General features: G+C 42.2%; 1 protein-coding gene across 1 annotated transcript in view; it reads right to left on the reverse strand.

Annotated features, from left to right (window-relative positions):
* Positions 1-1,758: 1,758 nt before the first annotated feature.
* Positions 1,759-24,971, reverse strand: part of LOC146490348 (protein NLRC3-like) — a 28,426-nt gene continuing 5,213 nt past the window's right edge. The window contains exons 4-9 of the mRNA XM_085153316.1: positions 22,763-22,967; positions 20,811-22,611; positions 18,061-18,234; positions 10,676-10,849; positions 3,697-3,743; positions 1,759-3,548 (exon numbers count right to left, since the gene is read on the reverse strand). Coding sequence (XP_085009442.1) covers positions 3,004-3,548; positions 3,697-3,743; positions 10,676-10,849; positions 18,061-18,234; positions 20,811-22,611; positions 22,763-22,967 — 2,946 coding nt within the window. The 3' untranslated portion in view covers positions 1,759-3,003. The remainder of the gene's footprint in view (positions 3,549-3,696; positions 3,744-10,675; positions 10,850-18,060; positions 18,235-20,810; positions 22,612-22,762; positions 22,968-24,971) is intronic.

Raw genomic sequence — 24,971 nt, forward strand, 5'->3', positions numbered from 1 at the left:
TGTTCCTTCCTCAGATGAGTGTCCAGCTGCTGAACACATTAACATCTGTTATGTAAATGTAGCCGAGAACCAACCTGAGTACTGCTGGGAAAATAAAAAGGCAAACATCAAAAGTGCTGCATTATCTTATTTATGTTGAATGTTGACTTAGATCCACACCACGATTTATGAAATTATAGAACTAAAATAACAACAATTGTCTGCTTCTTTAAAATTTCTTTTGTTACATCAAACCAGTGAAAACTGAAAAAACAAAGAGCTGTTAGCATGTTTAGACCAACTTTGAGACAGAGACTGTAAAGTTCTGCACTTTAAATCCTGCCTGTGTTCCTGCAAATGAGTCACACTGAAAGTATCTTAGTTTAGTATTAAGTGAGCCACAAAGCAGCCTAATAGCTTTAAAACAGTAAAAGTCAATGAAATTGCCAGTTTCAGTGTAGCTGGATCTGATTATTGGGGGGGGGGGGGGGGGGGGGGGTCGTGACCCCCATAACCCTGCCTCGTCCTGAGGTCAAATCCACCATCTTTGTTTCAGAGCTTCATGTTCTCCCGTGTTTGTGTGCGTCCTCTCCGGTACTCCGGCTTCCTCCCACAGTCCAAACACATGCAGTTAGTGGGGTCAGGTTAACTGTGAGTGGTTGTGTCTCTGTGTTATTCCACCTTAATCAATGACTTCCTGTTAGCATTAAGTGCTTCTGTAGGACTGATGTCATTTCCATGGGTTGATCATTTAAATGAAGCTGGACTCAGATGCAGTAAATAAGTTGATTGATCATTAATTAATAAAGCTGGTCAAATCCATCACGTGGACACATGTGATTGTGTATTGTAGTATTGATCCCAATGCTGGTATTAGTACTGGATCAATAACACTGGATGGATGCGTTCAGCATGGAGCCCCTGAGCTGTGTTACAGACAAACATGGAAACTGACAGGTCTGTGTCATTCACAGTCTGTAACACTTCTAAACAACAGAGGCTGACCCAAGTGCCTCAGAGCCAGGCACGCTCACATCACAGCTCTCTAAATAAGCCAGTTTCAAAATAAGAGCTGAAAGCTGTGTTTGGTTGTGTTAGCTTATTATTGTGGAGACTAACATTCAGTGATCATGTGTTCAGACTCATAATGATTACTCTCAGAAATCCTGATCTTTGTATTTACTGTGTGTTGGATCAATAACTGAGATTCATCGTATCACACAGCTGTGCTGCTGCTGCTGGTGATGTCAGCACATCTGGAACAATACGAGGTATCTGCTACCAGACTGAGCAGGACGTGAGACCTGTGGACTGTTTAAAGCTGTCCCTCCACAGCTCACTCAGACCTGATCCACACCTCAGTGATATTCTCTGACTTCCTCAGTAGAGACAGAAACCATTCAGATCTGGGACGATCAGCTGACTGATGATGTCACACAGACTGTGTTTTTTCAGGAACAGTGATTCTGATGTGAGCCTGCTAGCTGACAGCAGACCTGATGAAACCACATGTTCACATCTGTGAGGACAGACTGGACTCTTTGACTGCACCTTGGTTCTCCTCAGAGGTCTGTACAGGAGCATGTCCACCCCCACTGAAGATCTCAGTCACTGTGAAACATAGAAAGCTGCTTGTGTAGCCTCTGCCTCACATGTAGATACAGCTACAGGTTTCTCTGTCAGTCAGACTGAAACAGTGTCCTGATGCTGCATCATTCAGCTCTGTGCCCCAGTCAGCATCACTGTGAGCTACCAGTGTCAGTGTTTCTGCCCTTTTCCTGTAACACTACACTCAGCACAGGCTCAGCTGCTATCCAGTGTTGGACTTTGGCTTCAGCTGCTGTGATAGATCCTCTAACATAGATCAGCTCTGCTACATGTTGTTAGATAAGTGCAGCTGCCTGTCATGTCCTGATGTTTCTCTGGCTCAGCAGCTTCTCCATCAGAGGTTCACATGGAGCTGATCCAGTATCTCCAGTAACTGTGTTCTGTGCCTCACTGGTTCATCCTTCTGTCTGTGTGACGTCAGTCAGATGTTGAAGTTAAACTCTGTAATCTTCACTGTGTCACAGAGTTCAGTGAGTCCCGTTATTCACAGTATCAATCAGATCATCAGAGAACAGCTGATCAGCAATCAGTGGTGCCAACAGCACCTCCTGTGGTGAGAGGATGCAATAATGCAATGTAGCATTTTTACACTCAACACTTCCAGTCATGAAACTGTCTGTTGGATCAGTTTGACGTTGCTTTCTTGTGTTGCTTTCTTGGTTAGAGTTCCTCACAAATGTCCAGATTATTCTTCTAATGAGGCGTCGACCATGTTTTCAGTTCTTTGGAAGAAAACATCGCCCTTTGCCATCCTTACTTTTCTTTGACTTCTTCAAATGCAGCTGAACTCCAGCTGGTATTTTATTGGACTTTGCAGCTGTTTCTGGTCATCAGTTCATTCCTGCAAACCTCTGAACCTGAACAACAATGATGCTGCATTGCTGGCTGATCCCAAAAGGTTGATTCTGTTCATCTGGACGTTTTCAGAAACGTTTGCTCACTGATCAGGTGACTTCTTCAGTCTCAGCTGACTGCAGCTTTACAACCTTACAAACAGCACATTTGCACAATGACTGAAACCAGCAGCACCTGATATATATGATACTAATATAATACATATACATATATAATCCATACTAATGATGAAGGAACTGAGCTCACAGTCCATTGTTCATTCAGTGAACTACTCAGTTTATTTTGGGCCTCAGAAATGCTCACTCTGTTTGTACATCACTGTCAGCAATAGACTCATTCTGCTGTGTGGACAGGAACACATGTGACATCACTTCCTGTTTGTTTGTGACTGAAGAGGAAGAAGTTTACAAGGAATCATTTAGAAGAGTTTCAAACATCAACTGATTGAATCCATGAATCTGAAAACGTGTTTGTGAGTGAAAGAGACAGACATGTACAGACTGAACTATCTGTTCAACAGTCAGAGTGTTTCTGTAACAGGAGACACTCTTTACACCCCACTCAGCACAGGGACACTGAGGAACCAGGAAACAAGGGACTGAACCTAAACCCAGGATAAAGAGTTTGAGTGAATGTGGTGTTGAAGGTGTGGAGGTGGATCAGAGTGTCAGAGGAGACTCTGTAGAAGGACAGAGTGCCAGCAGGACAGTCCACATACACTGCTGCTCTGTTAGAGACAGAGGAGGAGGAGGAGGAGGAGAAGATGGATGTTACTCTGTTATTGTGCCTGACAGAACGAGGACCACGATCAGAGCAGTACAGACTCCAGGACTGATCATTGCGTCCAAACCAACAGTCAACACTGCCTCCTTTCCTTCTGATGCTTCTGTAACTCACTGATATATAAACGTCTCCTCTCCACTCGACCTCCCAGTAACAGCGACCAGTCAGACCATTTCTACACAGCAGCTGAGGATAAACATCAAATCTGTCTGGATGATCAGGATATGACTGAACCTCCTCCACACGTGTCACCTTCCTGTTGTTGTCAGACAGTTGGAGCTCTGTGTTCACTGTGTTTGTGTCGATTGTGAGTTGACAGGAATCTGATGGAGAGAACAAACACAATCCAGCTGCAGTTATTGATCCATCATCTGTTCATTGATTGACACTTTGATGATGACTCCTGACATGATGAAGATGGTTGAATGTGTGCTGCTTTGTTTTCATGAATCCCATTAAAAACACACTTACACTTCCTCAGACCTGGTCTCAACCATCGGACTCCAGCAGGCTCCACCCTGAAAGGAGGAGGGGGGTCAGAGCAGCACAGTCAGCATGCACACATGGACATTACATGGCTCTCATACACACACTGTTACACACTGAGCTCAAAGCTCGGCTCCACTGTTTTATTCAAAGAAATCTACATTTATTTATCAGCACATTTAAAAACAGCTTGAGCCAAAGTGCTGCACAGAGTAGAGAGAAAATAGGAAACATACACAGTAATTACTATAAAGACTCGTCAGAATTGAAAGCTACAGAGTACAAATGTGTTTCCAACCGGGTTTTAAAAATGTCGAGTGTTGGTGACGACCTGATGTGAAGGGCGACTGTTCCAGAGTTTGGCTGCAGCGATCGATAAAGCTCACCTCTGTTTTTACGTCTAGTTCTGGTCAGAAGCTACTTATCTGCAGACCTGAGGGCTCGACTTGGATTATTTTGTTAAAGAGAGATAAGATGGAGCCAATCCATTCAGAGATTTAAAGACAAACAACCAGATGTGGAAGTGGTTGTGACAGCGCCGTTCCTTCACTTGACCTCAGTCGCTCTCGTCTGCTCCCTTTTAGTTTTTGGCCCCACCTTAATATGAAAATTTAATGTTAGTTTGATAATGTATGACACTTTACAGTGTTGTGTGTGGAGCTGAATTAACCCACCAATCAGGGTGGGATATGGATCTCAGGGGACACCAGCCGGGCTTGATGCAAGCAGGGAAACATTTCTCAATGAGTAAAAGTTACAGCAGCGTTGCCCTGGAGTGTTTCTTTCTTTTCTGTGCCTGGCTGGCTTCCTCCTTTCTATTGGGCAAACGCAGACATTCGCCCCAGCGCGCTGCGTTCACAAAACTTCAAAAAAAGTTGTTTTTTTTAAGTTGCTGCCCAGCGGGACATTATACGTATATAGATTTATACACACGTCAGTGGGAGTTTTAGTTATTTTTTCACAGAGAGAGATCTCATATTAACTCTCAAAGTGATGCGTAGGCGGCGGGATAAAAGAAAAGTAATGAACTCAATGCAGCCCAATTTAGTCTGCAGTCACATAGCGACACCTGTTCATCGGCAATAACAGTCCCCGGTAACCCGGACTAATTATAGGGTCGCACCGTAATTTGTGGGTCGATGTTTTTTATTTGCATCACTCCGTTTGCATTGCAGCATACATGAACATTACATATATTTCAATATAATGTAAAAGCAGTCAAAACAACTAACATCAGAAACAGGTGATGTTATTTGTTATATGTCACGGTGTCATTTCTGCTTCTTTCTCCCGTAACAACAGCCCGGCGCCGTGAGCAGTCGCCTTTTTTGCGCTCGCTATCCCTGTACTTTCTACCATCTGCAAACGCCACGGTGTTCGTGTCATCATGAAAGACATGAGCATCGAGCGTAAAAACAAAGGAGACTGCTACCGGCTTTTTATCTGCCGATCGCCTTGCTACGGTTGCAAGAAAAAGAAGCAGAAATTACGTTCTCTACGCGCTGAGACGTTCCCCGTCCGTCGGCTAAACGCTTGATTGAAACTTCAATGCGACAGTGACACCAAGTAGAATTATAAATGTTACATAGCCCCAAACATGTCTTTTTCAAAGCCTGCGGTGAAGAGAAAGGTTGGTGATGAGCACCGACAATTTCAGGAAAAGTGGGAAATGCAATATTTCTTTGTTGAGCACAGGGGCACCCCGACCTGTCTTATTTGCACAGAGAAAGTTGCGCTGCACAAGGAATACAATTTGAAACGTCATTACACAACTAGACATGCTGAGGTGGATGCAAAATACCAGGGAGACGAGAGAGTGAACCGGGTTGCCAGTCTTAAAACAGATCTACTGAGGCAGCAAGATTTCTTCAAGAAAGCAACCAAAGAGAATAATGCAGCAGTCGAAGCCACGTGGTTAGTGAGATGATTGCTAAAGCAGGGAAGCCATTCACAGAAGGTGAATTTGTCTAAAAGTGCATATTGCAGGCTGCAAATATAGTCTGTCCGGGAAAGAAAGGTCAGTTTAGCAACATCAGCCTTTCTGCCAACACCGCAGCAGATCGCATTTCTGACCTGTCAAGTGACATTTATGACCAACTGTGTGAGAAAGCCAAATGTTTCAGTGTATACTCAGTCGCTCTTGATGAGACCACAGACATCACCGACACTGCCCAGCTCCCAATGTATGTCCGTGGTGTTGATGACAGTTTTGAAGTGATGGAGGAGCTGCTCACAGTAATTCCAATGCATGGACAGACCACCGCTCAGCAGATATTTACAAGCTGTGTGATGCCATTGAGAATGTTGGTTTGCCATGGAAGAGGTTTGTTGGAATAACAACAGATGGAGCGCCATCAATGACAGGGAGGAAAAATGGACTGGTGGCACTTGTTCAAAAAAAACTGGAAGAGGAAGGCGTGGAGGAGGCCATTGCTCTGCACTGCATTATCCATCAGCAGGTCCTTTGCAGCAAATGTCTGAAGTTTGACAATGTGATGTCTATTGTTGTGAAATGCATCAACCAAATCAGATCCAGGGGCTTAAAGCACCGAAGGTTCTGTGCTTTTTTAGAGGAAATGGAGTCAGAATATGGGGATGTGCTCGACTTCACTGAGGTACGTTGGCTCAGCAGGGGAAATGTATTAAAGAGACTTTTTGAGTTGAGAGCAGAAGTGAAGCCTTCATGGAGAAGGATGGAGTTAGTGTTCCTGTGCTAACTGATCCCAAATGGCTCATGGACTTAGCTTTTCTTGTTGATATAACACATGAGCTTAATGTACTGAACAAGACGTTACAAGGCCAGGGGCAACTTGTCAGTGCTGCCTATGACAACGTGAGAGCATTCTCCACAAAACTTGCGCTCTGGAAAGCTCAGCTCTCTCAGACAAACCTTTGCCATTTCCCAGCATGCAAGGCACTCGTGGATGCAGGCACACCATTCAGTGCTGACAAGTATGTTGATGTCATTTTGAGGCTACAGGAGGAATTTGATCACAGATTTGCTGACTTCAAGACACACAGAGCCACCTTTCAAATTTTTGCCGACCCCTTCTCCTTTGATGTGCAAGATGCCCCTTCTGTGCTTCAAATGGAGCTCATTGAGCTGCAGTGCAACTCTGAACTCAAAGCAAAGTTCAGGGAGGTGAGTGGAAAAGCAGACAAGCTTGGACAATTTTTGAGAGAATTGAGCCCTAGTTTCCCTCGGCTTTCCCCAATGTTCAAGCGGACCATGTGCCTTTTTGGTAGCACATACTTGTGCGAAAAGCTCTTCTCCACTTTGAACTTCAATAAGTCCAAGTACAGGTCCAGACTTACGGATGATCATCTTCAAGACATACTGAGGGTCGCAACTGCTTCCTCCCTCAGGCCAAATCTGGCTCGGCTATGCGAGAGGAAACGCTGCCAGGTCTCTAGCAGCAAGGAGTAGGCAAGAGAAGCCATGTTCAGAAGAACAGTTCATTTTCTACAGTGTTCCATTCATGTTCAGAAGAAGGTTATAGAACTGTTAATACAGACATTTCAATCTAAATACAGCAGATATAGAAGACTGAAAAAAACACATAAGTTCACTGACTAAAAATATCTTATTATTATTTTATTTATGTATTACAAATTGATTTATTTTCTTATTAATTCTTCATTTGTTTATTTATTTTTCATATTTTGTGTTAAAAAATAAAAATAAAGAGATTTGAGAAGATAGGAATTTTTTAACCATGCCTTTCTTGTGGAAAACCTAATGCGGCCCAGCCTCACCCAGACTCTGCCTGCAGCGGCCCCCAGCTAAATTGAGTTTGAGACCCCTGTCCTACACCATAAATCAGTAAGAGAGGGTACGACCTCTCTCATGGCCCCAAGTGGTGTGTGCATGCCAGAGCACTCTGGAAGGCACACAGAGTCTTTACAGACTACTGAGGATCAAACCTCTATCATTATGCAATCGATTATACAACTCTAAGCATATATGAGTAAATATTTCTAAGCATAAATGACAATCAACAATATAAACCTTACAGCTGGTTTTAATAACAGAATTTATTTGTTTCTCAAATGAGAAAGAGCTTTCGAGAAACACTCCTAAATCTTAAGTTCTTAACTTTTCCAGTGGGCCAAGGTCGACATTATCTGCTAAATAGGCTGCCGTTATTAACTAATGCTAATTTGATGTGAATTAGCATTATGCACTAATGCTAACACTTACTTTTTAACAATGTGAGTAGCTAATGCTAACACTCTTTTTCCTAGCATTACAACATCTGAGCTGCTAATGCTAAGTAGGCCACCAGTAGCACCTACGTCTAATTTAAGGCAAATACGCATTAGAACCTAATGCTCATATCGTTTTCCTTTGCTTTATAACAATGTGAACAGCTACTTCTAAATAGCATTAGCTAATAACAGCATTCTAATTTAATGCAAGTTAGCCTCATTTGCATTATAACGATGTGAGGAGTTAATGCTAAGTATGCTGCCATTAGCGGCTAATTCTAATTAGGGGTGAATAATTATTACTAGCTAATGCTAATGTCGTTTTCGCTTCCCTTTTAACAATGTGAGCAGCTAGTGCTAGGTAGGCTGATGCTAGCAGCTAATGCTAAAGCTAAAGCTAATTTGATGTGAATTAGCATTACATTAGTGAGGAGTTAATGCTAAGTAGACTGCCATTAGCAGGTAATGCTAATTTTAGGTGAATAGGAATTGGCAGCTAATGCTAATACCATATTTTCTTGCTTTATAACAATGTGACCAGCTACAGCTAAGTAGGTTGCCGTTATAAGCTAATACTAATTTGAGGTGAATTAGCATTATCCGCTTATGCTAACAATGTTTTTTCGTACTTTTTAACAATATGAGTAGCTAATGTGAAGACTATTTTTCATTCAATTTTAACTTTTCCCCTGCAATGTGAAGAGTTAATGCTAAATAGGACGCCATTAGTGGCTAATTCTAATTTTAGGTGAATAACCATTAGCAGCTAATGCTAATACCATATTTTCTAATTTGACGTGCATTAGCATACTCTGCTAATGCTAATTCTTTTCCCTTGCATTATAACAATGTGAGCAGCTAATGCTAAGAAGGCTGCTGTTATTAGCTAATGCTAATTTGATGCGAGTTTAGCATTATCGAGTAATGCTAACACTTTTCCCTTGCCTTTTAACAATGTTTGTAGCTAGTACTAGGTAGGCTGATGCTAGCAGCTAATGCTAATTTGATGTGACTTAGCATTATATTAGTGAGTAGTTAATACTAACTAGACTGCCATTACTGGCTAATGCTAATTTTAGGTGAATAGGAATTGGCAGCTAATGCTAATACCATATTTTCTTGTTTCATAACAATGTTACCAGCTAATACTTAGTAGGTTGCCGTTATTAGCTAATACTGATTTGAGGTAAATTAGCATTATCCCCTTATGCTAACAATGTTTTTTCTTACTTTTTAACAATATGAGTAGCTAATATGAACACTTTTTTTATTCAATTTTAACTTTTCCCCTACGATGTGAACAGTTAATGCTAAATAGGACGCCATTAGTGGCTAATTCTAATTTTAGATGAAAAAGCATTAAAAGCTAATGCTAATACCATATTTAATTGCTTTAAATCAATATCAGTAGCTAATGCTAGGTACGTAGCCATCATTAGCTAATACTAATTTAGGTGAATTAGCATTATCCACTAATGCTAACAATGTTTTTGCCAACTCTTTTCCCTTGCATTATGACAATATAAGCAGCTAATGCTAAGAAGGCTGCCATTATTAGGTAATGCTAATTATTATGTGTGTTAGCATTATCTGCTGCTGCTAGCAATGTTTTATCTTACCTTTTAACAATATCAGAAGCTAATGCTAACATTATTTTCATTTCAGTTAAGCCTATTTAGCATTAATTAACTTCATTTAGCATTAAGAAGTTTATGCTAAATAGGCTACCATTAGTGGCTAATGCTAGTTTTAGATGAATAAGCATTGGCAACTAATGCTAATACCATATTCTCTTGTGTTATAATGATGTGACATTAATGCTAAATAGGCTGCCATAAGTGACTCTTTTCCCTTGCATTATAACGATGTGAAGGGTTTATGCTAAGTAGGCTCCCATTAGCAGCTAAAGCTAATTTGAGGTAAATAAGCATTAGTGGCTAACGCTAATACCCTTTTGTCTTGTGTTATAATGATGTGAAACGTTAATATTGTTCTCAAACAACAGAATGAGAATGAAATATTGATTCTAACAGGGCCCATAAATAGCATTAGCCTAGCAGCATTAGCTTATCAGAGTTTCCATTATGGTCACACAAATCCTTAGCAGAGCAAAGTGGCCTACTTAGCAATAGCTGCTCAAGTTGTAGAAAGCAAGGGAAAACAGTATTAGCGTTAGCTGCTAAATGTGCACTTGAGAACAAGTCTATTGTGAATTCAGCTGTGAATGTAGAGTTTTCAGTAAGCTTCCATTTCCAAATGTTAGCTGCTCCTGTCTGCCTCTTTGTCACACACACAGACTGAAACAATTCACAGCCTTGTTTCATCCTTCTGTCAGTGTCACTGACTGCCACTGTGACTGTGGACATACAGCATGGGAAACATACACATGGCTGACACTTTATTAGGTACACAGTGGCCACTATCTCAGGTACACCTGTGACCTAATAAAGTGTATCTAAAGTTAAAAAAATGTTGTCTCTGTCCAAATATTTATGGACCTAACTGTAGGTGTACTTTTAATGAAACTCTCAACATGACTTATCAGTTATCATTAATGTTCCTGCAAACAGACTCCTTGGAAACCCCCTACATAAATATCCATGTACTATCCAGCTAGACTAGTGTGTCTATCCCTGAAAATATTCCTGCATGTGTGATTGTTCATGTCTCATCTGCAGGAAACAAACAGGAAGTGAGTGAAGGACACAGGAAATGTTTCCAGCTCTTCCTCCTCTATCAGACATTATCTCCATACCTGAGAGTGTCCAGTCTCCAGCCTGGATCCTTCAGTCCAGCTGACAGGAGCTTAAATCCTGAGTCACCTGGATGATTGTAGCTCAGGTCCAGCTCTCTCAGATGGGAGGGGTTGGCGCTCAGAGCTGAGGCCAGAGAAGTACAGCCTTCCTCTGTGATCAGACAGCCTGACAGACTGCAGACACACAAAACAACAACAATCCGTCTGTTATCCATCTCTATGGCAGCATAACTAAGGGATGGTTCAGGGTCACCTGATCCAGCTCTAACTATAAGCTTTATCAAAAAGGAAAGTTTGAAGCTGATCTTCAAAGTAGAGAGGGTGTCTGTCTCCTGAACTCAAACTGGGAGCTGCTTCCACACCCAGTCCAACATAGCCAGGCTTTCTTTGTGTTTGCTGCTTTGATAAAACCTCAAATCCCAGTCAGAGATGATGAGCATCATCACAGTGATGATCATTTCTCTGTTAACCCAGGCTTTCTGCTTCAGGATCTGTGCACGCTCACAGAACAAGGAGACCTTTAAACATCATTTCACTAAATGGATGGACTGAGCTCAGCCTACAGATGAACTGGATAAAGATTTGACCTCAGTGTGCTCAGTGTTACTGTCTATTCCTAACATATTCCTAACATGATAGCTGCACTTTAGAGCTCTAAAACTGGAACTGACACATATTTAAACTCTACATGTTACTCAGTACATTCAGTTCTGACACTCGCCCACAGTCCAACAAGGAAACATGGAGATCACATCAGTTTGTCACCAAAGTCTAATTATTCCAGAGGGCAGTGTTGATACAACTAAAGTTATCTGGAAGCAAAGTTGAGTTTTTTATCGTTGGACTACTTCATGTCTGAAGTATCACTTAAATGCATTACACGCTGTTGATGGCAGCAAACAAACCACCCAAACAAACAGAGGTGGGAGGGTTGGGCAGACTACGTAGGATCAGCTTGTGGGAGGAGTCTAGATAAACCAAAGAAAGAAAAGCTAACAAACGCCACAGTGAAGTGAGTAGCTACAAACTGCAGGTTGATTAGTGTTGTTGAAGAAGTCGGTCTGAGGAACGTTCTTAGGATCAACAAATGACGGCATGCATGAGCCTCAAGACGCACCATCACAAGAAGAATACATGAGCTGTAGAAAAAGGAGAGACTACGAAAGCCACGGTGTTACAACGTGCACCAGCTGTTGGTCTCTCTGGAGACTACTGGACGTAGCTGGGTAACCATGGTTACCTGGGAGTTACAGAAACGTGCAGAACATGTGATTCATGTTGCACAGCAGTGGGACATTTGAAATAAAGTCAGCACACTCAGTACAGATAGTGCATCAAATATGATGCTGCTGCCAGACGTCTGCCTTTGAACACGTCCCTGCATCGCGCACAACACCAAGGTTGCCATGGCAATCACAGCTAAAAATAATAATAATACTTATGGATTGGATTTATATAGCGCTTTTCAAGGCACCCAAAGCACTTTACAATGCCATTATTCATTCACACACACATTCACACACTGGTGGAGGCTACGGTTGTAGCCACAGCTGCCCTGGGGCAGACTGACAGAAGCGAGGCTGCCATATCGTGCCATCGGCCCCTCTGGCCAACACCAGTAGGTGGTAGGTGAAGTGTCTTGCCCAAGGACACAACGACCAGAACAGAGAGCCCGGGGATTGAACCAGCGACCTTCCGGTTACAGATACGCTTCCCAACCACCTGAGCCACGGTCGCCCCCACAATAGGGACAAAGTGCACAGCTGGAAGCCTGCAGGTATATTTAACATGATGTATTCCTCAGTGTCCTGTCTGTGTGTGAGAGACAAACAGCCTCTGTATGTGTGTGTGAATACAGCATGAATATGTAGAGGACATGTTTGTGTATATAAGTAAATGAATGCTCTGCGTCATTTGAATCTTTGATTCTTGTTTCTGTTGCAGGTCTGTGACTGAACTTCTGGGAGGAGAAACGTTGGTTTCATGCTCTGTGATTCTGTGTTTTGTCATCTCTCTCAGGTGATGGAGAGCTCAGATGATGACCCCGCCTACGTGGTCAAATTCAAGTCTACATTCAGAACAGACCTGGAGACACGCAAGCAAAATGCCAACATTGTATATGTGAAAACTGCTGCTGCACTGGAGCCAGATTCAAGGAGCTCAAGTGTTTACCCAGATCTTACTGAACTTACTGAAGGAACAGAGGGTTGTTGGAGGGAAACCTGTGGAAGCAACAACATCTGAGCCACCAGAGAAAAAGTTGGCCCTATTGGTGCTTCATCAGAGTGTGATTGTGAACACGAGGAAGACTCAGCTGAGAACAGTGTGGTGGATACAGAGCAGAGCCCACCATCAGTACAGAGGCCTGTCCATTAGAGTGCTGCTCCAAACATGCAGCACATGTACTTGGCCACAGCTGCAACATCTGTACCTGTGAAAGCTTGTTCTCTGTTGCTGCTCATATTGTACAGAAGAAGAGAGTTTCTTTATCATCAGAAAATGTCAATGAGCTTGTGAGTCTTAGCAGCTGGCTCGGTGCAGAGGAGGAAGAAAATGTCAAGTCAGAGGAAGATAAATGCAGTTCATGTTGTCAACTCAACCTGGACTATTGAAAGAGTTTTTCTTTGTCTTGTTTCTGACTGAGATTCTCCAAAGGAAATCCAGCACAAACACACACTACACACACTCAAAGTCCCTGCACAGTAAATGAGCTGATGAGCGTTTGTGCTGCTCCCTGATAACAGAACAATAGTTCTGCTGCTTCCTGTTCTGAAAACACACATTTATAAATGTTCACTTGCTGTTGATCAAAGGTATGTTGGTGGCTCTGGACGCTGAGGGGAACTTTGTGAAAAACTAGATCAAATGTTAACGTCCTGGCAGAGGCAAAGAACTTTGATTTGATATTTGATTAGATTCATGTTTCAGCTCAGACTGGCAGAAATATTTGAACTGCTACTGTGTTAAAGGGAACACTGCTGTTAGAAAGCACCTGATCTGTTTCTGCACACTGAATGTTGCACTTCTCATACTGCAGTACTATTAAAATAAGTACACAATACACTACTTTTGAACTCATGATTGAATGTTGCTGTAACAAAGCCATTAAAGGTGATTCAAAGTGTTCATGGTTTCCCAGCACAACAAATGATTGCACAAGTGTGACTGATCCACTTTCTAATGTGTGTGTAGCCCACACTGTGTGTCACTGTGTCACAGGTGAGTCTGTGTGTCCAGGTTCTATGAAGAGAACAGGATATAGTGACTGAGTCCAGCAGCTTAAAGTCTGACTCCATCCTCCATTTAAATAACTCACAGCAACAACTGAATAGCTTTGCCTTTGTGTAGCTGACACTTCATTTTAATGTCCTTCTATTCTGGTTCATCTGGTTTCAGTTTCTATAAGCACACAGGTTTCATCAGGGACTCTATGACCTCAGTAATCTTTGCTGGGCCTTAATGCTCTGAACAAAGCTGCACAAGACTAAATAGAAATGAATCAGTCTTTCATTTCTCACTTCTGTTTGACTTCAGCTCTCAATGTCCCACCATAACCCATGGAAAGAACTACTGTCCCACCAATTCAATTCAATTTTATTTATATAGCGCCAAATCACAACAAAAGTCGCCTCAAGGCGCTTCATAGATACAGAGAAAAGCCCAACAATCATATGACCCCCTATGAGCAGCACTTTGGCGACAGTGGGAAGGAAAAACTCCCTTTTAACAGGAAGAAACCTCCGGCAGAACCAGGCTCAGGGAGGGGCGGGGCCATCTGCTGTGATTGGTTGGGGTGAGAGAAGGAAGACAGGATAAAGACATGCTGTGGAAGAGAGACAGAAGTTAGTAACAGATATGATTCAATACAGAGAGGTCTGTTAATACATAGTGAGTGAGAAAGGTGACTGGAAAGGAAAAACTCAATGCATCATGGGAATCCCCCGGCAGCCTACGTCTATTGCAGCATAACTAAGGGAGGATTCAGGGTCACCTGGTCCAGCCCTAACTATATGCTTTAGCAAAAAGGAAAGTTTTAAGCCTAATCTTAAAAGTAGAGATAGTGTCTGTCTCCTGAATCCAAACTGGAAGCTGGTTCCACAGAAGAGGGCCCTGAAAACTGAAGGCTCTCCCTCCCATTCTACTTTTAAATACTCTAGGAACAACAAGTAGGCCTGCAGAGCGAGAGCGAAGTGCTCTAATAGGGTGATATGGTACTACAAGGTCATTAAGATAAGATGGGGCCTGATTATTTAAGACCTTGTATGTGAGGAGCAGGATTTTGAATTCTGGATTTAACAGGAAGCCAAAACAGGAGAAATATGCTCTCTCTTTCTAGTCCCTGTCAGTACTCTTGCTGCAGCATTTTGGATTAACTGAAGGCTTTTCAGTGAGTTTTTTTGGACATCCTGATAATAATGAATTACAGTCGTCCAGCCTGGAAGTAATAAATGCATGAACTAGTTTTTCAGCGTCACTCTGAGACAGGATATTTCTAACTTTAGAGATGTTGCGCAAATGGAAGAACGCAGTCTTACATATTTGTTTAATATGTGCGTTGAAGGACATATCCTGGTCAAAAATGACTCCAAGGTTCCTCACAGTGTTACTGGAGGCCAAGGTAATGCCATCCAGAGTAAGAATCTGGTTAGATACCATATTTCTAAGCTTTTCAGCGCCGAGTACAATGACCTCAGTTTTATCTGAGTTAAGAAGCAGAAAGTTAGTGGCCATCCAAGTTTTTATGTCTTTAAGACATTCCTGCAGTTTAACTAATTGGTGTGTGTTATCTGGCTTCATGGACAGATAGAGCTGGGTGTCATCTGCATAGCAGTGAAAATGTATGCTATGTCTTCTAATGATGCTGCCTAGGGGAAGCATGTATAATGTAAACAGAATTGGTCCTAGCACTGAACCCTGTGGAACTCCATAATTAACCTCAGTGTGTGAAGAGGACTCTCCATTTACATGCACAAACTGGAGTCTATTAGATAGATATGATACAAACCACTGCAGTGCAATACCTGTAATACCTACAGCATGTTCTAATCGCTCTAATAGGATATTATGGTCAACAGTATCGAATGCTGCACTAAGGTCTAGCAGGACAAGCACAGAGATGAGTCCACTGTCAGAGGCCATAAGAAGATCATTTGTAACCTTCACTAAAGCTGTTTCTGTGCTGTGATGAACTCTGAAACCTGACTGAAACTCTTCAAATAAACCATTCCTCTGCAGATGATCTGTTAGCTGTTTGACAACTACTCTTTCAAGGATTTTTGATATGAAAGGAAGGTTGGAGATTGGCCTATAATTAGCTAAGACTGCTGGGTCTAGAGATGGCTTTTTGAGTAAAGGTTTAACTGCAGCCACCTTGAAGGCCTGTGGTACATAGCCGATTATTAGAGATAGGTTGATCATATATAAGATCGAGGAATTAATCAATGGCAGGACTTCTTTGAGCAGTTTTGTAGGAATGGGGTCTAAAAGACACGTTGATGGTTTGGAGGAAGTAATTATTGAAGTTAACTCAGAAAGATCGATTGGAGAAAAAGAGTCTAACTTAACATCAATGGAACTAAGAGTAGCTGTAGATAATATTACATCTGTGGGATGATTATTGGTAATTTTTTCTCTAATGATAAAAATTTTATTTGTGAAGAAGTTCATGAAGTCATCACTAGTTAACGTTAAAGGGATGGTTGGCTCAAAAGAGCTCCATAACCCATGGAAAGAATTACTCTCCATCCAGGGTTCTGAACATGAAGCTGATGAAGGTGGAGTATTGTGAGGGCTGATGGAGATGATGATGAGGAATCCAGGAGCAGTGGGTGGATGGCAGCATCAGCATGAAGGATCAGTGTGAGAACACATCATCATCCACAAAGAAAACCAGTCTGAGTGTCTGACGCTCTTGTTAGAAAGACGCAGTCCCAGCAGTTAGCTTGTCTGCTAGTTAGCTGAGAGCTAACTCACTTGTACATTGAATACCAAACCGTGTAAACCAGGGGTGTCAAACATATGGTCCGTGGGCCAAATCCAGCCCTTGAGATAATTTCATATGTCAAATATTGATGAATTTTCAGGCTTGCTGATAATCAATGTGAGCACGGCTGAGGTTTTATTCTGATGAGCAAACCATGTGGCCAAACACTTTAAGAGACAGACTGGGATCATACCATTATGTGAAAGAAGACGGAAATGTCCCACAGACAGCAAGGGTAGTGGTAGAGACCAGGTACACAGACAAATGGGAGCTGTATTGAAATGCAAGCATGTCAGGAAAGAGTGAAAAGGCAAAATGAGCAGCATCTGGCTGCATTTCAGTGATATAGGAGACCACAAAGCTGAATGCAAAATTTATATAGGAGATATACAGAAGACGCTGAGAGTAGAACTGATAAAATTAGGAGCTGGCTAAAGTGAGACCCTTTTTTATTTCCACCCATTTTCTATTGTGGAGGACAAAAGGTTTCAAACTCATCCAGGTCTTAAACCTCACGTGTTCTTCCTAATAGCAGTAAATGGATAAAAATAAGGCTTTAATGAAAACACTGAATAAAACTTGCTGCCTCTAAAAAGACTAAATGTACAGTTCAGTATTGAATACTACATAAAATAAACTATATATAAAGTGTGTCTGAATGGCAGAGATGCAGAAATATGTGCATATGGCACAGAGCCACGGCTCAGTGTCTGAATGAGTCTCACAGACCTGAATGTGCTGTTGAAGCCATTTATAATTATAACGTAATTCTTTACTCGTTTGATCTGCTCCTTACCACAAGTGACCAGACGTAGAAGGTTTTGGACTTTTAACTATATTTTCTTAAGTTTTACAACTTTTCTTACTGTTAAAAACCTCGTTATGGCCATTCATGCTAAACAAAGTAATTAGACATGTATGGTATCTACAGAAATGTCAGAATCTCAGCTAAAAGTTCACAAAACCATCTCAACAACCACCAAACAGCTGAAACAGCAGGTGAACAGATTACACAAAAAAGATGTAAACACAAATCCCGCTGATCATCTGTTTTTTAAACATGAAGTGTAGTTTTGGACGTTCATTTACTGCTGGTTCAGTGAATTTTGGTTGGACAGTGATAAAACCTGCAGTCTCAGAATCTGTGAGAAGTCTGCTTTCAGCACGCAACAGCATTGTTGTGTTGTGTGCTGTGGATTCACCTCTGCAAACTCATCACTGTTTTACCATCATGTTTCTACTTAGACAATAACAAAGGAAGCAGTTCCCAGGAACTACTTCCTGTCTTGTTAACATAAGAGTATGTTGCCCTTCAAAACACCTCCACTTCTCCTCTTATTAGAGGACTGCCTTATTATTCATCTGCTAATTCTGTCAGTTGATGAAAGAAAAATGATCTCACCTGAGAGTTTCCAGTTTCCAGTGTGGACTCTTCAGTCCTTCAGACAGAAGCTTCACGCCTGAATCCTTCAGGTCATTGTTACTCATGTCCAGCTCTTTCAGACTAGAGGACTGGGAGTTGAGAACTGAGGACAAAGCATCACAGATTCTCTCTGAGAGGTTACAGCCACTCAGTCTGGAAGAAAACAAACCAACAAATTAATTAATTGAAGATTAAAGGAAGCAGAATCAGCTGTTCAAAACCCCACAAGGCTGCCCGCTGTGACTGAAACAATGGGAGGGGTCGTGACTTCTCAAAATGGGCTCATTGAACGCAGCACAGATAAGATCTTGAAGAAGCTCATGGCGGTCGTGAGTTCTCAGACTTTGCTCTTTGAGCGTAAAACTGATAACCTCTCAGAGGAGCTCGTGGCTCTCCAACGGGAGATTGAGAGACGAGTGACGGACTGTTAGATCAGCTGTGACACTGACATGCAGTTGTTCGCACCAAAGAAAACCACCATCATTTCATGCAGCTAACATACTGGTGCCAGCTGTGGTCTCAAGGCTGGAGCTGAACATAACAAATCTCACCCTGATAACAGACGGTGTTTAGACTGTTCCTTCCCATCCTAAGCATGCTTATCCCCTCCTGGTGCAGACGGTGGGTCGAGGGGACCAGCGCAAATGCTGCAGGCCCGGATGCACTGTCTACACCGGCTGTCTCTCACCTTTTACCCATCCCTGTTGCTTGTCATGTGTTTCTATGGCGTATTAAGAGTTTTCATGTGCTCTGCGCTAAGGTCATTTTTTTCCTGTTCTCAAACTGATCTCCCTGTTGGAGCTCAGTCTGGGGGGAGTTCTTTTTTCTCCTCATCTTTCCTGATGTTGTGCATTTTCTGCTGTTCAGTTCCAGGTCGCTGCTCTAGCGGCTGACCGGCCAGCTACCTAGCCTGACCTGTCTCTCCAATGTGATGTTTGTGTATTGTATGTACGGTTGGCAAGGTCAGTATCCTAATAGCCCCTTGAAAATAAATACAGTGTTCTGAATCTGAATCTGAAAAGATTACAGAAGACGACTCTGTTCAGTAAATATTACGCTCATGCTGTCAAGAAATACCAAAGGTAGGTAAAACTCTGGTTGTTGCAGCCATCCAGTATGACATGCTTTGTACTGTTCTGCTGCAGTTTGTGACACCTGGTTGATGAGTTGTGAAGGATGATGAAACAAACACTTCACTCAATGTTTTTCTTCTAAACTGGATGTAATTTTGGCAGCCGAGAGTTTTTCACAATCTATCCCAGCTGCAAATAAGAACACAACAAATAAGTAACTTTACCCACTTGGATCCTTATCATTCAAGATTGTGAAAAGATTCTCTACTCAGAGAATACTGGTGATTTTAGATGAGAGAGATGATTTGGAAGATGATGAAGGGGAAGAGTTTTCAGAACTTGAGGCCTTTTGTCTTCACTGTATAGGACAGAGAAGACAGGATGGAGGGAGCAGTGAGGTGAATGACACACAGGAAATGGTCTTGGGCAGACTCAAACCAGGCCCTGGAGTCACGACTCTAACCTTCAGTACATGGGTCACCTGCTCAGCCAGGTAAGCTACAGCAGTCAGCAGTGTGTGAGTTAATTTGAAGACAATGATGACTATAAGTCAGGTAAAAAAAATAATAGTTATCATCAACCAACAAGGGGAAAACGGTGAGCTTGAATGACCAAGCTTTGACCGAGGGTGGCTCACTCCTCGGTCTTCTTGCCCAAGGAGTGAACCACCCTGCATGGCTATCAATGTGGTGCAACGAAGGCCATCATACAGTACAGGCCATCCAAGCTGATTTTTAACTTTTCCTCCCAGATACCACCTTAAAAATCATCTAGATTAGGATATGTTGGCTGATCTGAGTTGTGTTCTAGATCCAATCACAACAAACAGAGAGCTGTTGTGTGTCCAAGGTGAACAGGAAGAATATATACATGCATAAAGTCAATAAAGTCAGAAGGTTTGCTTTAGACTGTGCTGCAGTTTATCATCAAACAGGCACCGTGCTGCCAATAAATGGCATCAAGTCTGACTTGAGTTTTTTCTTTTTTTTAAAATCAAGATTACATTTTATAGCAACCACAGCAGAGATGACCAGGGAAGCTGTGCTTGAGGGGATATAGCTAAAACAGCTGGTTTCAGACTGAAGATGAACTGAGGTGCTGCACCCAAGTCTGCAGGTTCAGGGAGGGACAAACATCTGCTGCAACCAGATTGGATTGAGAGGAGAGAGCAGGCCAACAACAACAAAGAAACAACAAACACACTGTGGAAGACCGAAGCAGAGTTTAGTTTAAAGTGGAACTAAGGATGTTTCTCTGGCTGCCATGATTCACTGAGTAATTCAAATGCTTTCTTTAATGCAGGACCCACCATGCATGTAAAAGCAAGTGTTTCACCAACATTTGTGACTAAAAATAGACCTGCAGTAGAAATGTATCTAGGAGCATGCATGTGAATATAAAGTATCACAACATTAGGCACATGCAGCCTAAGTGTTTAAACAAACACTGATAACATAACAGCAGCAGTGATGATCAGAGTTTATGGTGAATCCAGTGTCTCGAGTACACCGAGTTCTGGAGGCATCAAAGAGGTTACAGTTGTATTGGAGAAATCCCAAAACTTTACAAATTCATTAAAAGACAGAAAGCCTGGTGAAATAAATTACTGACACAGTTGGATGTTAAAAGTAAAGACATGAGTACAAATGTACTCACAGAGCTTTGTTGGAGGCTTTGACCACTGGCAGCAGCCTCAGAAGAGCCTCCTCTGAAGCAGAGTATTTCTTCAGGATAAACACATCCAGATCTTTTTCTGATGACAGTAAGATGAAGACCACAGCTGACCACTGAGCAGGAGACAGTTCATCTGTGGAGAGACTTCCTGATCTCAGGGACTGTTGGATCTGCTCCACTAGAGAACGATCATTCAGTTCATTCAGACAGTGGAACAGATTGATGCTTTTCTCTGCAGACAGATTCTCACTGAGCTTCTCCTTGATGTACTTGACTGTTTCCTGATTGGTCTGTGAGCTACTTCCTGTCTGTGTCAGCAGACCTCGTAGGAGACTCTGATTGGTCTGCAGTGAAAGACCCAGGAGGAAGCGGAGGAACAAGTCCAGGTGTCCATTTGGACTCTGTAAGGCCTTGTTCACAGCACTCTGGTGGAGAGATTGGAGTTTTAGTTTGTTAAATAGTTTAGACCACATGGACGTTGTTTGTTGTTCTTCCATCAGATTGAGTCCAGAGTTGATGAAGGTCAGATGGACATGAAGAGCAGCCAGAAACTCCTGAACACTCAGATGGATGAAGCAGAACACCTTGTCCTGGTACAGTCCTCTCTCCTCTTTAAAGATCTGTGTGAACACTCCTGAGTACACTGAGGCTGCTCTGATATCGATGCCACACTCTGTCAGGTCTGATTCATAGAAGATCAGGTTTCCTTTCTGCAGCTGATCAAAAGCCAGTTTTCCCAGAGACTCAATCATCTTCCTGCTCTCTGGACTCCAGTGTGGATCTGTCTCAGCTCCTCCATCATACTTGACCTTCTTCACTTTGGCCTGAACCACCAGGAAGTGGATGTACATCTCAGTCAGGGTCTTGGGCAGCTCTCCTCCCTCTCTGGTTTCCAGCACATCCTCCAGAACTGTAGCAGTGATCCAGCAGAAGACTGGGATGTGGCACATGATGTGGAGGCTTCGTGATGTCTTGATGTGGGAGATGATCCTGCTGGCCTGCTCCTCATCTCTGAATCTCTTCCTGAAGTACTCCTCCTTCTGTGGGTCAGTGAACCCTCTGACCTCTGTCACCATGCCAACACAGTCAGGAGGGATCTGATTGGCTGCTGCAGGTCGTGTGGTTATCCAGAGGCGAGCAGAGGGAAGCAGTTTCCCCCTGATGAGGTTTATCAGCAGCACATCCACTGAGGTGGACTTTCTAGGGTCAGTTAGGATTGTAGTTTTGTGGAAGTCCAGAGGAAGTCGACACTCATCCAGACCATCAAAGATGAACACAACCTGGAAGTCTTCAAAGCTGCAGATTCCTGCTTCTTTGGTTTCAGTAAAGAAGTGATGAACAAGTCCCACCAAGCTGAACTTTTCCTCTTTCAGCACATTCAGCTCTCTGAAAGTGAATGGAAACATGAACTGGATGTCCTGGTTGGCTTTGTCTTCAGCCCAGTCCAGGCTGTATTTCTGTGTTAAGACTGTTTTCCCAATGCCAGCCACTCCCTTTGTCAGCACTGTTCTGATTGGTTCATCTCTTCCAGGTGGGAGTTTAAAGATGTCTTCTTTTCTGATTGTTGTTTCTGGTCTGTCTGGTTTCCTGGATGCTGTTTCAATCTGTCTGACCTCATGTTCATCATTGACCTCTGCAGTCCCTCCCTCTGTGATGTAGAGCTCTGTGTAGATCTGATTCAGAAGGGCTGGATTTCCTGCTTTAGCGATGCCCTCAAACACACACTGGAACTTCTTCTTCAGAGCAGATTTAAGGTTACGATGACAAACAGCAGCTGGAAGTTCTGAATAATAATAATAAAAATACAACTTCAACAATCATATTTTACAAAATGCTGATGACAATTTCTGACCCACTGAGAAATGACTGAACACACTGGTGTCACAAGTGTCTCATTTATCCAGCAGCTTAAATCTTTAGATAAATCCTCTTACGTCTCTGCAGACGGTCAGCCAGGTCCTCCTGCTTCATTCTCCTCAGGAAGTCCACTGTGATCTTCACAAATGCCTCTCTGCTGTTTCTCCTCTGCTCATCATCCTCCCTCTGAAACTCCAAGCACTGGGGCTTATTTGGATTCAGAGCCTTCTGGATCTTCTTCAGCTCGTTCTTCACAAAAGTGATGATGTTGTCCTCCAGCAGCTGGAACAGAATATTTATGAATGAGCCACCACTCTGAACTTCAGTCTACACAACATCAAGAAGGTCCTGAGGAAATGTGAACGCTGGTTTGTGGGCGGAGTCAAGGAGGCCATTTATGTGAAAAGGGAAAGCCCATCTCTGAATGGAGGAGGGGCCTAAGGGTACATCTGTCACCATCTTTAACAACACTTTAACAAACAACATGAGATTTTAACAGTAATGTAAAAATCCTGTGATTCATTGTTATTAAGCACAAACACATCTGTGGCCCCGTTTCCATTAGTAGCTGCTCAGATCGACTCACAACAGGTCGCCACGACTGGACTGGATCCACTGGTTTCCATTACAGTTGAGGACCACCTAATGTGGTCGTCTCAATATAGCCGAGTGTCAACTCACATCATTAGTAAGTGTTAATGCTCCTAATTTCCATCATATTTGTCATTTATTGCTCAAAGTTATTGAAGAAACAGTTATTCAGCTTCATTCTCACTGATCTCAACTACAAACTGTTTCACTTTGGTTTCTGTTTAAAGCCTCGATGTTTAAAATGTTTCCCTGTGATCAATGTTGCCTCTAATGTTTCATGTGTCTGAACACACAAACTCCCTGAGCGTCCCTTGGACCACTGTGAGCAACAGCAGACGTGTGCACTGTGGTCACGCCAGCATCGAATCATCCAAGTTACATGTTTATTAAAATAATCTAATTACAGCATTTATGTTAGACTACTTTTAATTAACTGCTTTAGCCCACTTACAATGAAAATTAAAAACAACCTTGTTCATGACCTGTGCAGCATGTTAACACTATTGGAAGTAAAAATAACTTTAACTCCAATTTTGAAAACACAACTTTATTTATTTTTTTATTTATTATTAAGCTCTGACTTGTATTATGAGTCTGAGGTCTGGGAGAGAGTCTGTAACTCTGGATGCAAAATGCAGTGAATAATGGCCAGTGCTGGGTAATTAATTACATAGTTACTTCTTCAAAAAGGTAAAACAAAGTTTTTTGCAGCTGTTTACCTAAAAATGCAACCAAGTTGTTTTTTAAACAAACATTTCAAACTATTTACAGAACAATCAGCTGTTCTGCATCAAATCTGATGCCACACAAATTATTTGTGTCGCTCCAAAAAATAATTTCTGTCCACTATGAGATGAAGGAGAACAACAGCCTGATACCTGCAGGCCTGACAGCAGCAGATGTATCACTGCTGTAACACCTGTAACACTCAGCAGTCGCCTCATTGTTCTGACACACACAACAACACTATTGACTACACTACACACTAACTACACACTAACTACACACTAACTACACACTGACTACACACTAACTACACACTAACTACACACTAACTACACACTAACTACACACTAACTACACACTAACTACACACTAACTACACACTGACTACACACTAACTACACACTAACTACACACTAACTACACACTAACTACACACTGACTACACACTGACTACACACTAACTACAAACTAACTACAAACTAACTACACACTAACTGCACACTAACTGCACACTGACTACAAACTAACTACAAACTAACTACACACTAACTACACACTAACTACACACTGACTACACACTGACTACACACTGACTACACACTGACTACACACTAACTACACACTAACTACACACTCACTACACACTCACTACACACTCACTACACACTGACTACACACTGACTACACACTAACTACACACTAACTACACACTGACTACACACTGACTACACACTGACTACACACTGACTACACACTGACTACAAACTGACTACACACTAACTACACACTAACTACAAACTGACTACACACTAACTACACACTGACTACACACTAACTACACACTAACTACACACTCACTACACACTCACTACACACTCACTACACACTGACTACACACTGACTACACACTAACTACACACTAACTACACACTGACTACACACTGACTACACACTAACTACACACTAACT

The sequence above is a fragment of the Neolamprologus multifasciatus genome, unplaced genomic scaffold (genome assembly GCF_963576455.1).
Source record: "Neolamprologus multifasciatus unplaced genomic scaffold, fNeoMul1.2 scaffold_5, whole genome shotgun sequence".
In the NCBI taxonomy this organism is placed as follows: domain Eukaryota; kingdom Metazoa; phylum Chordata; class Actinopteri; order Cichliformes; family Cichlidae; genus Neolamprologus; species Neolamprologus multifasciatus.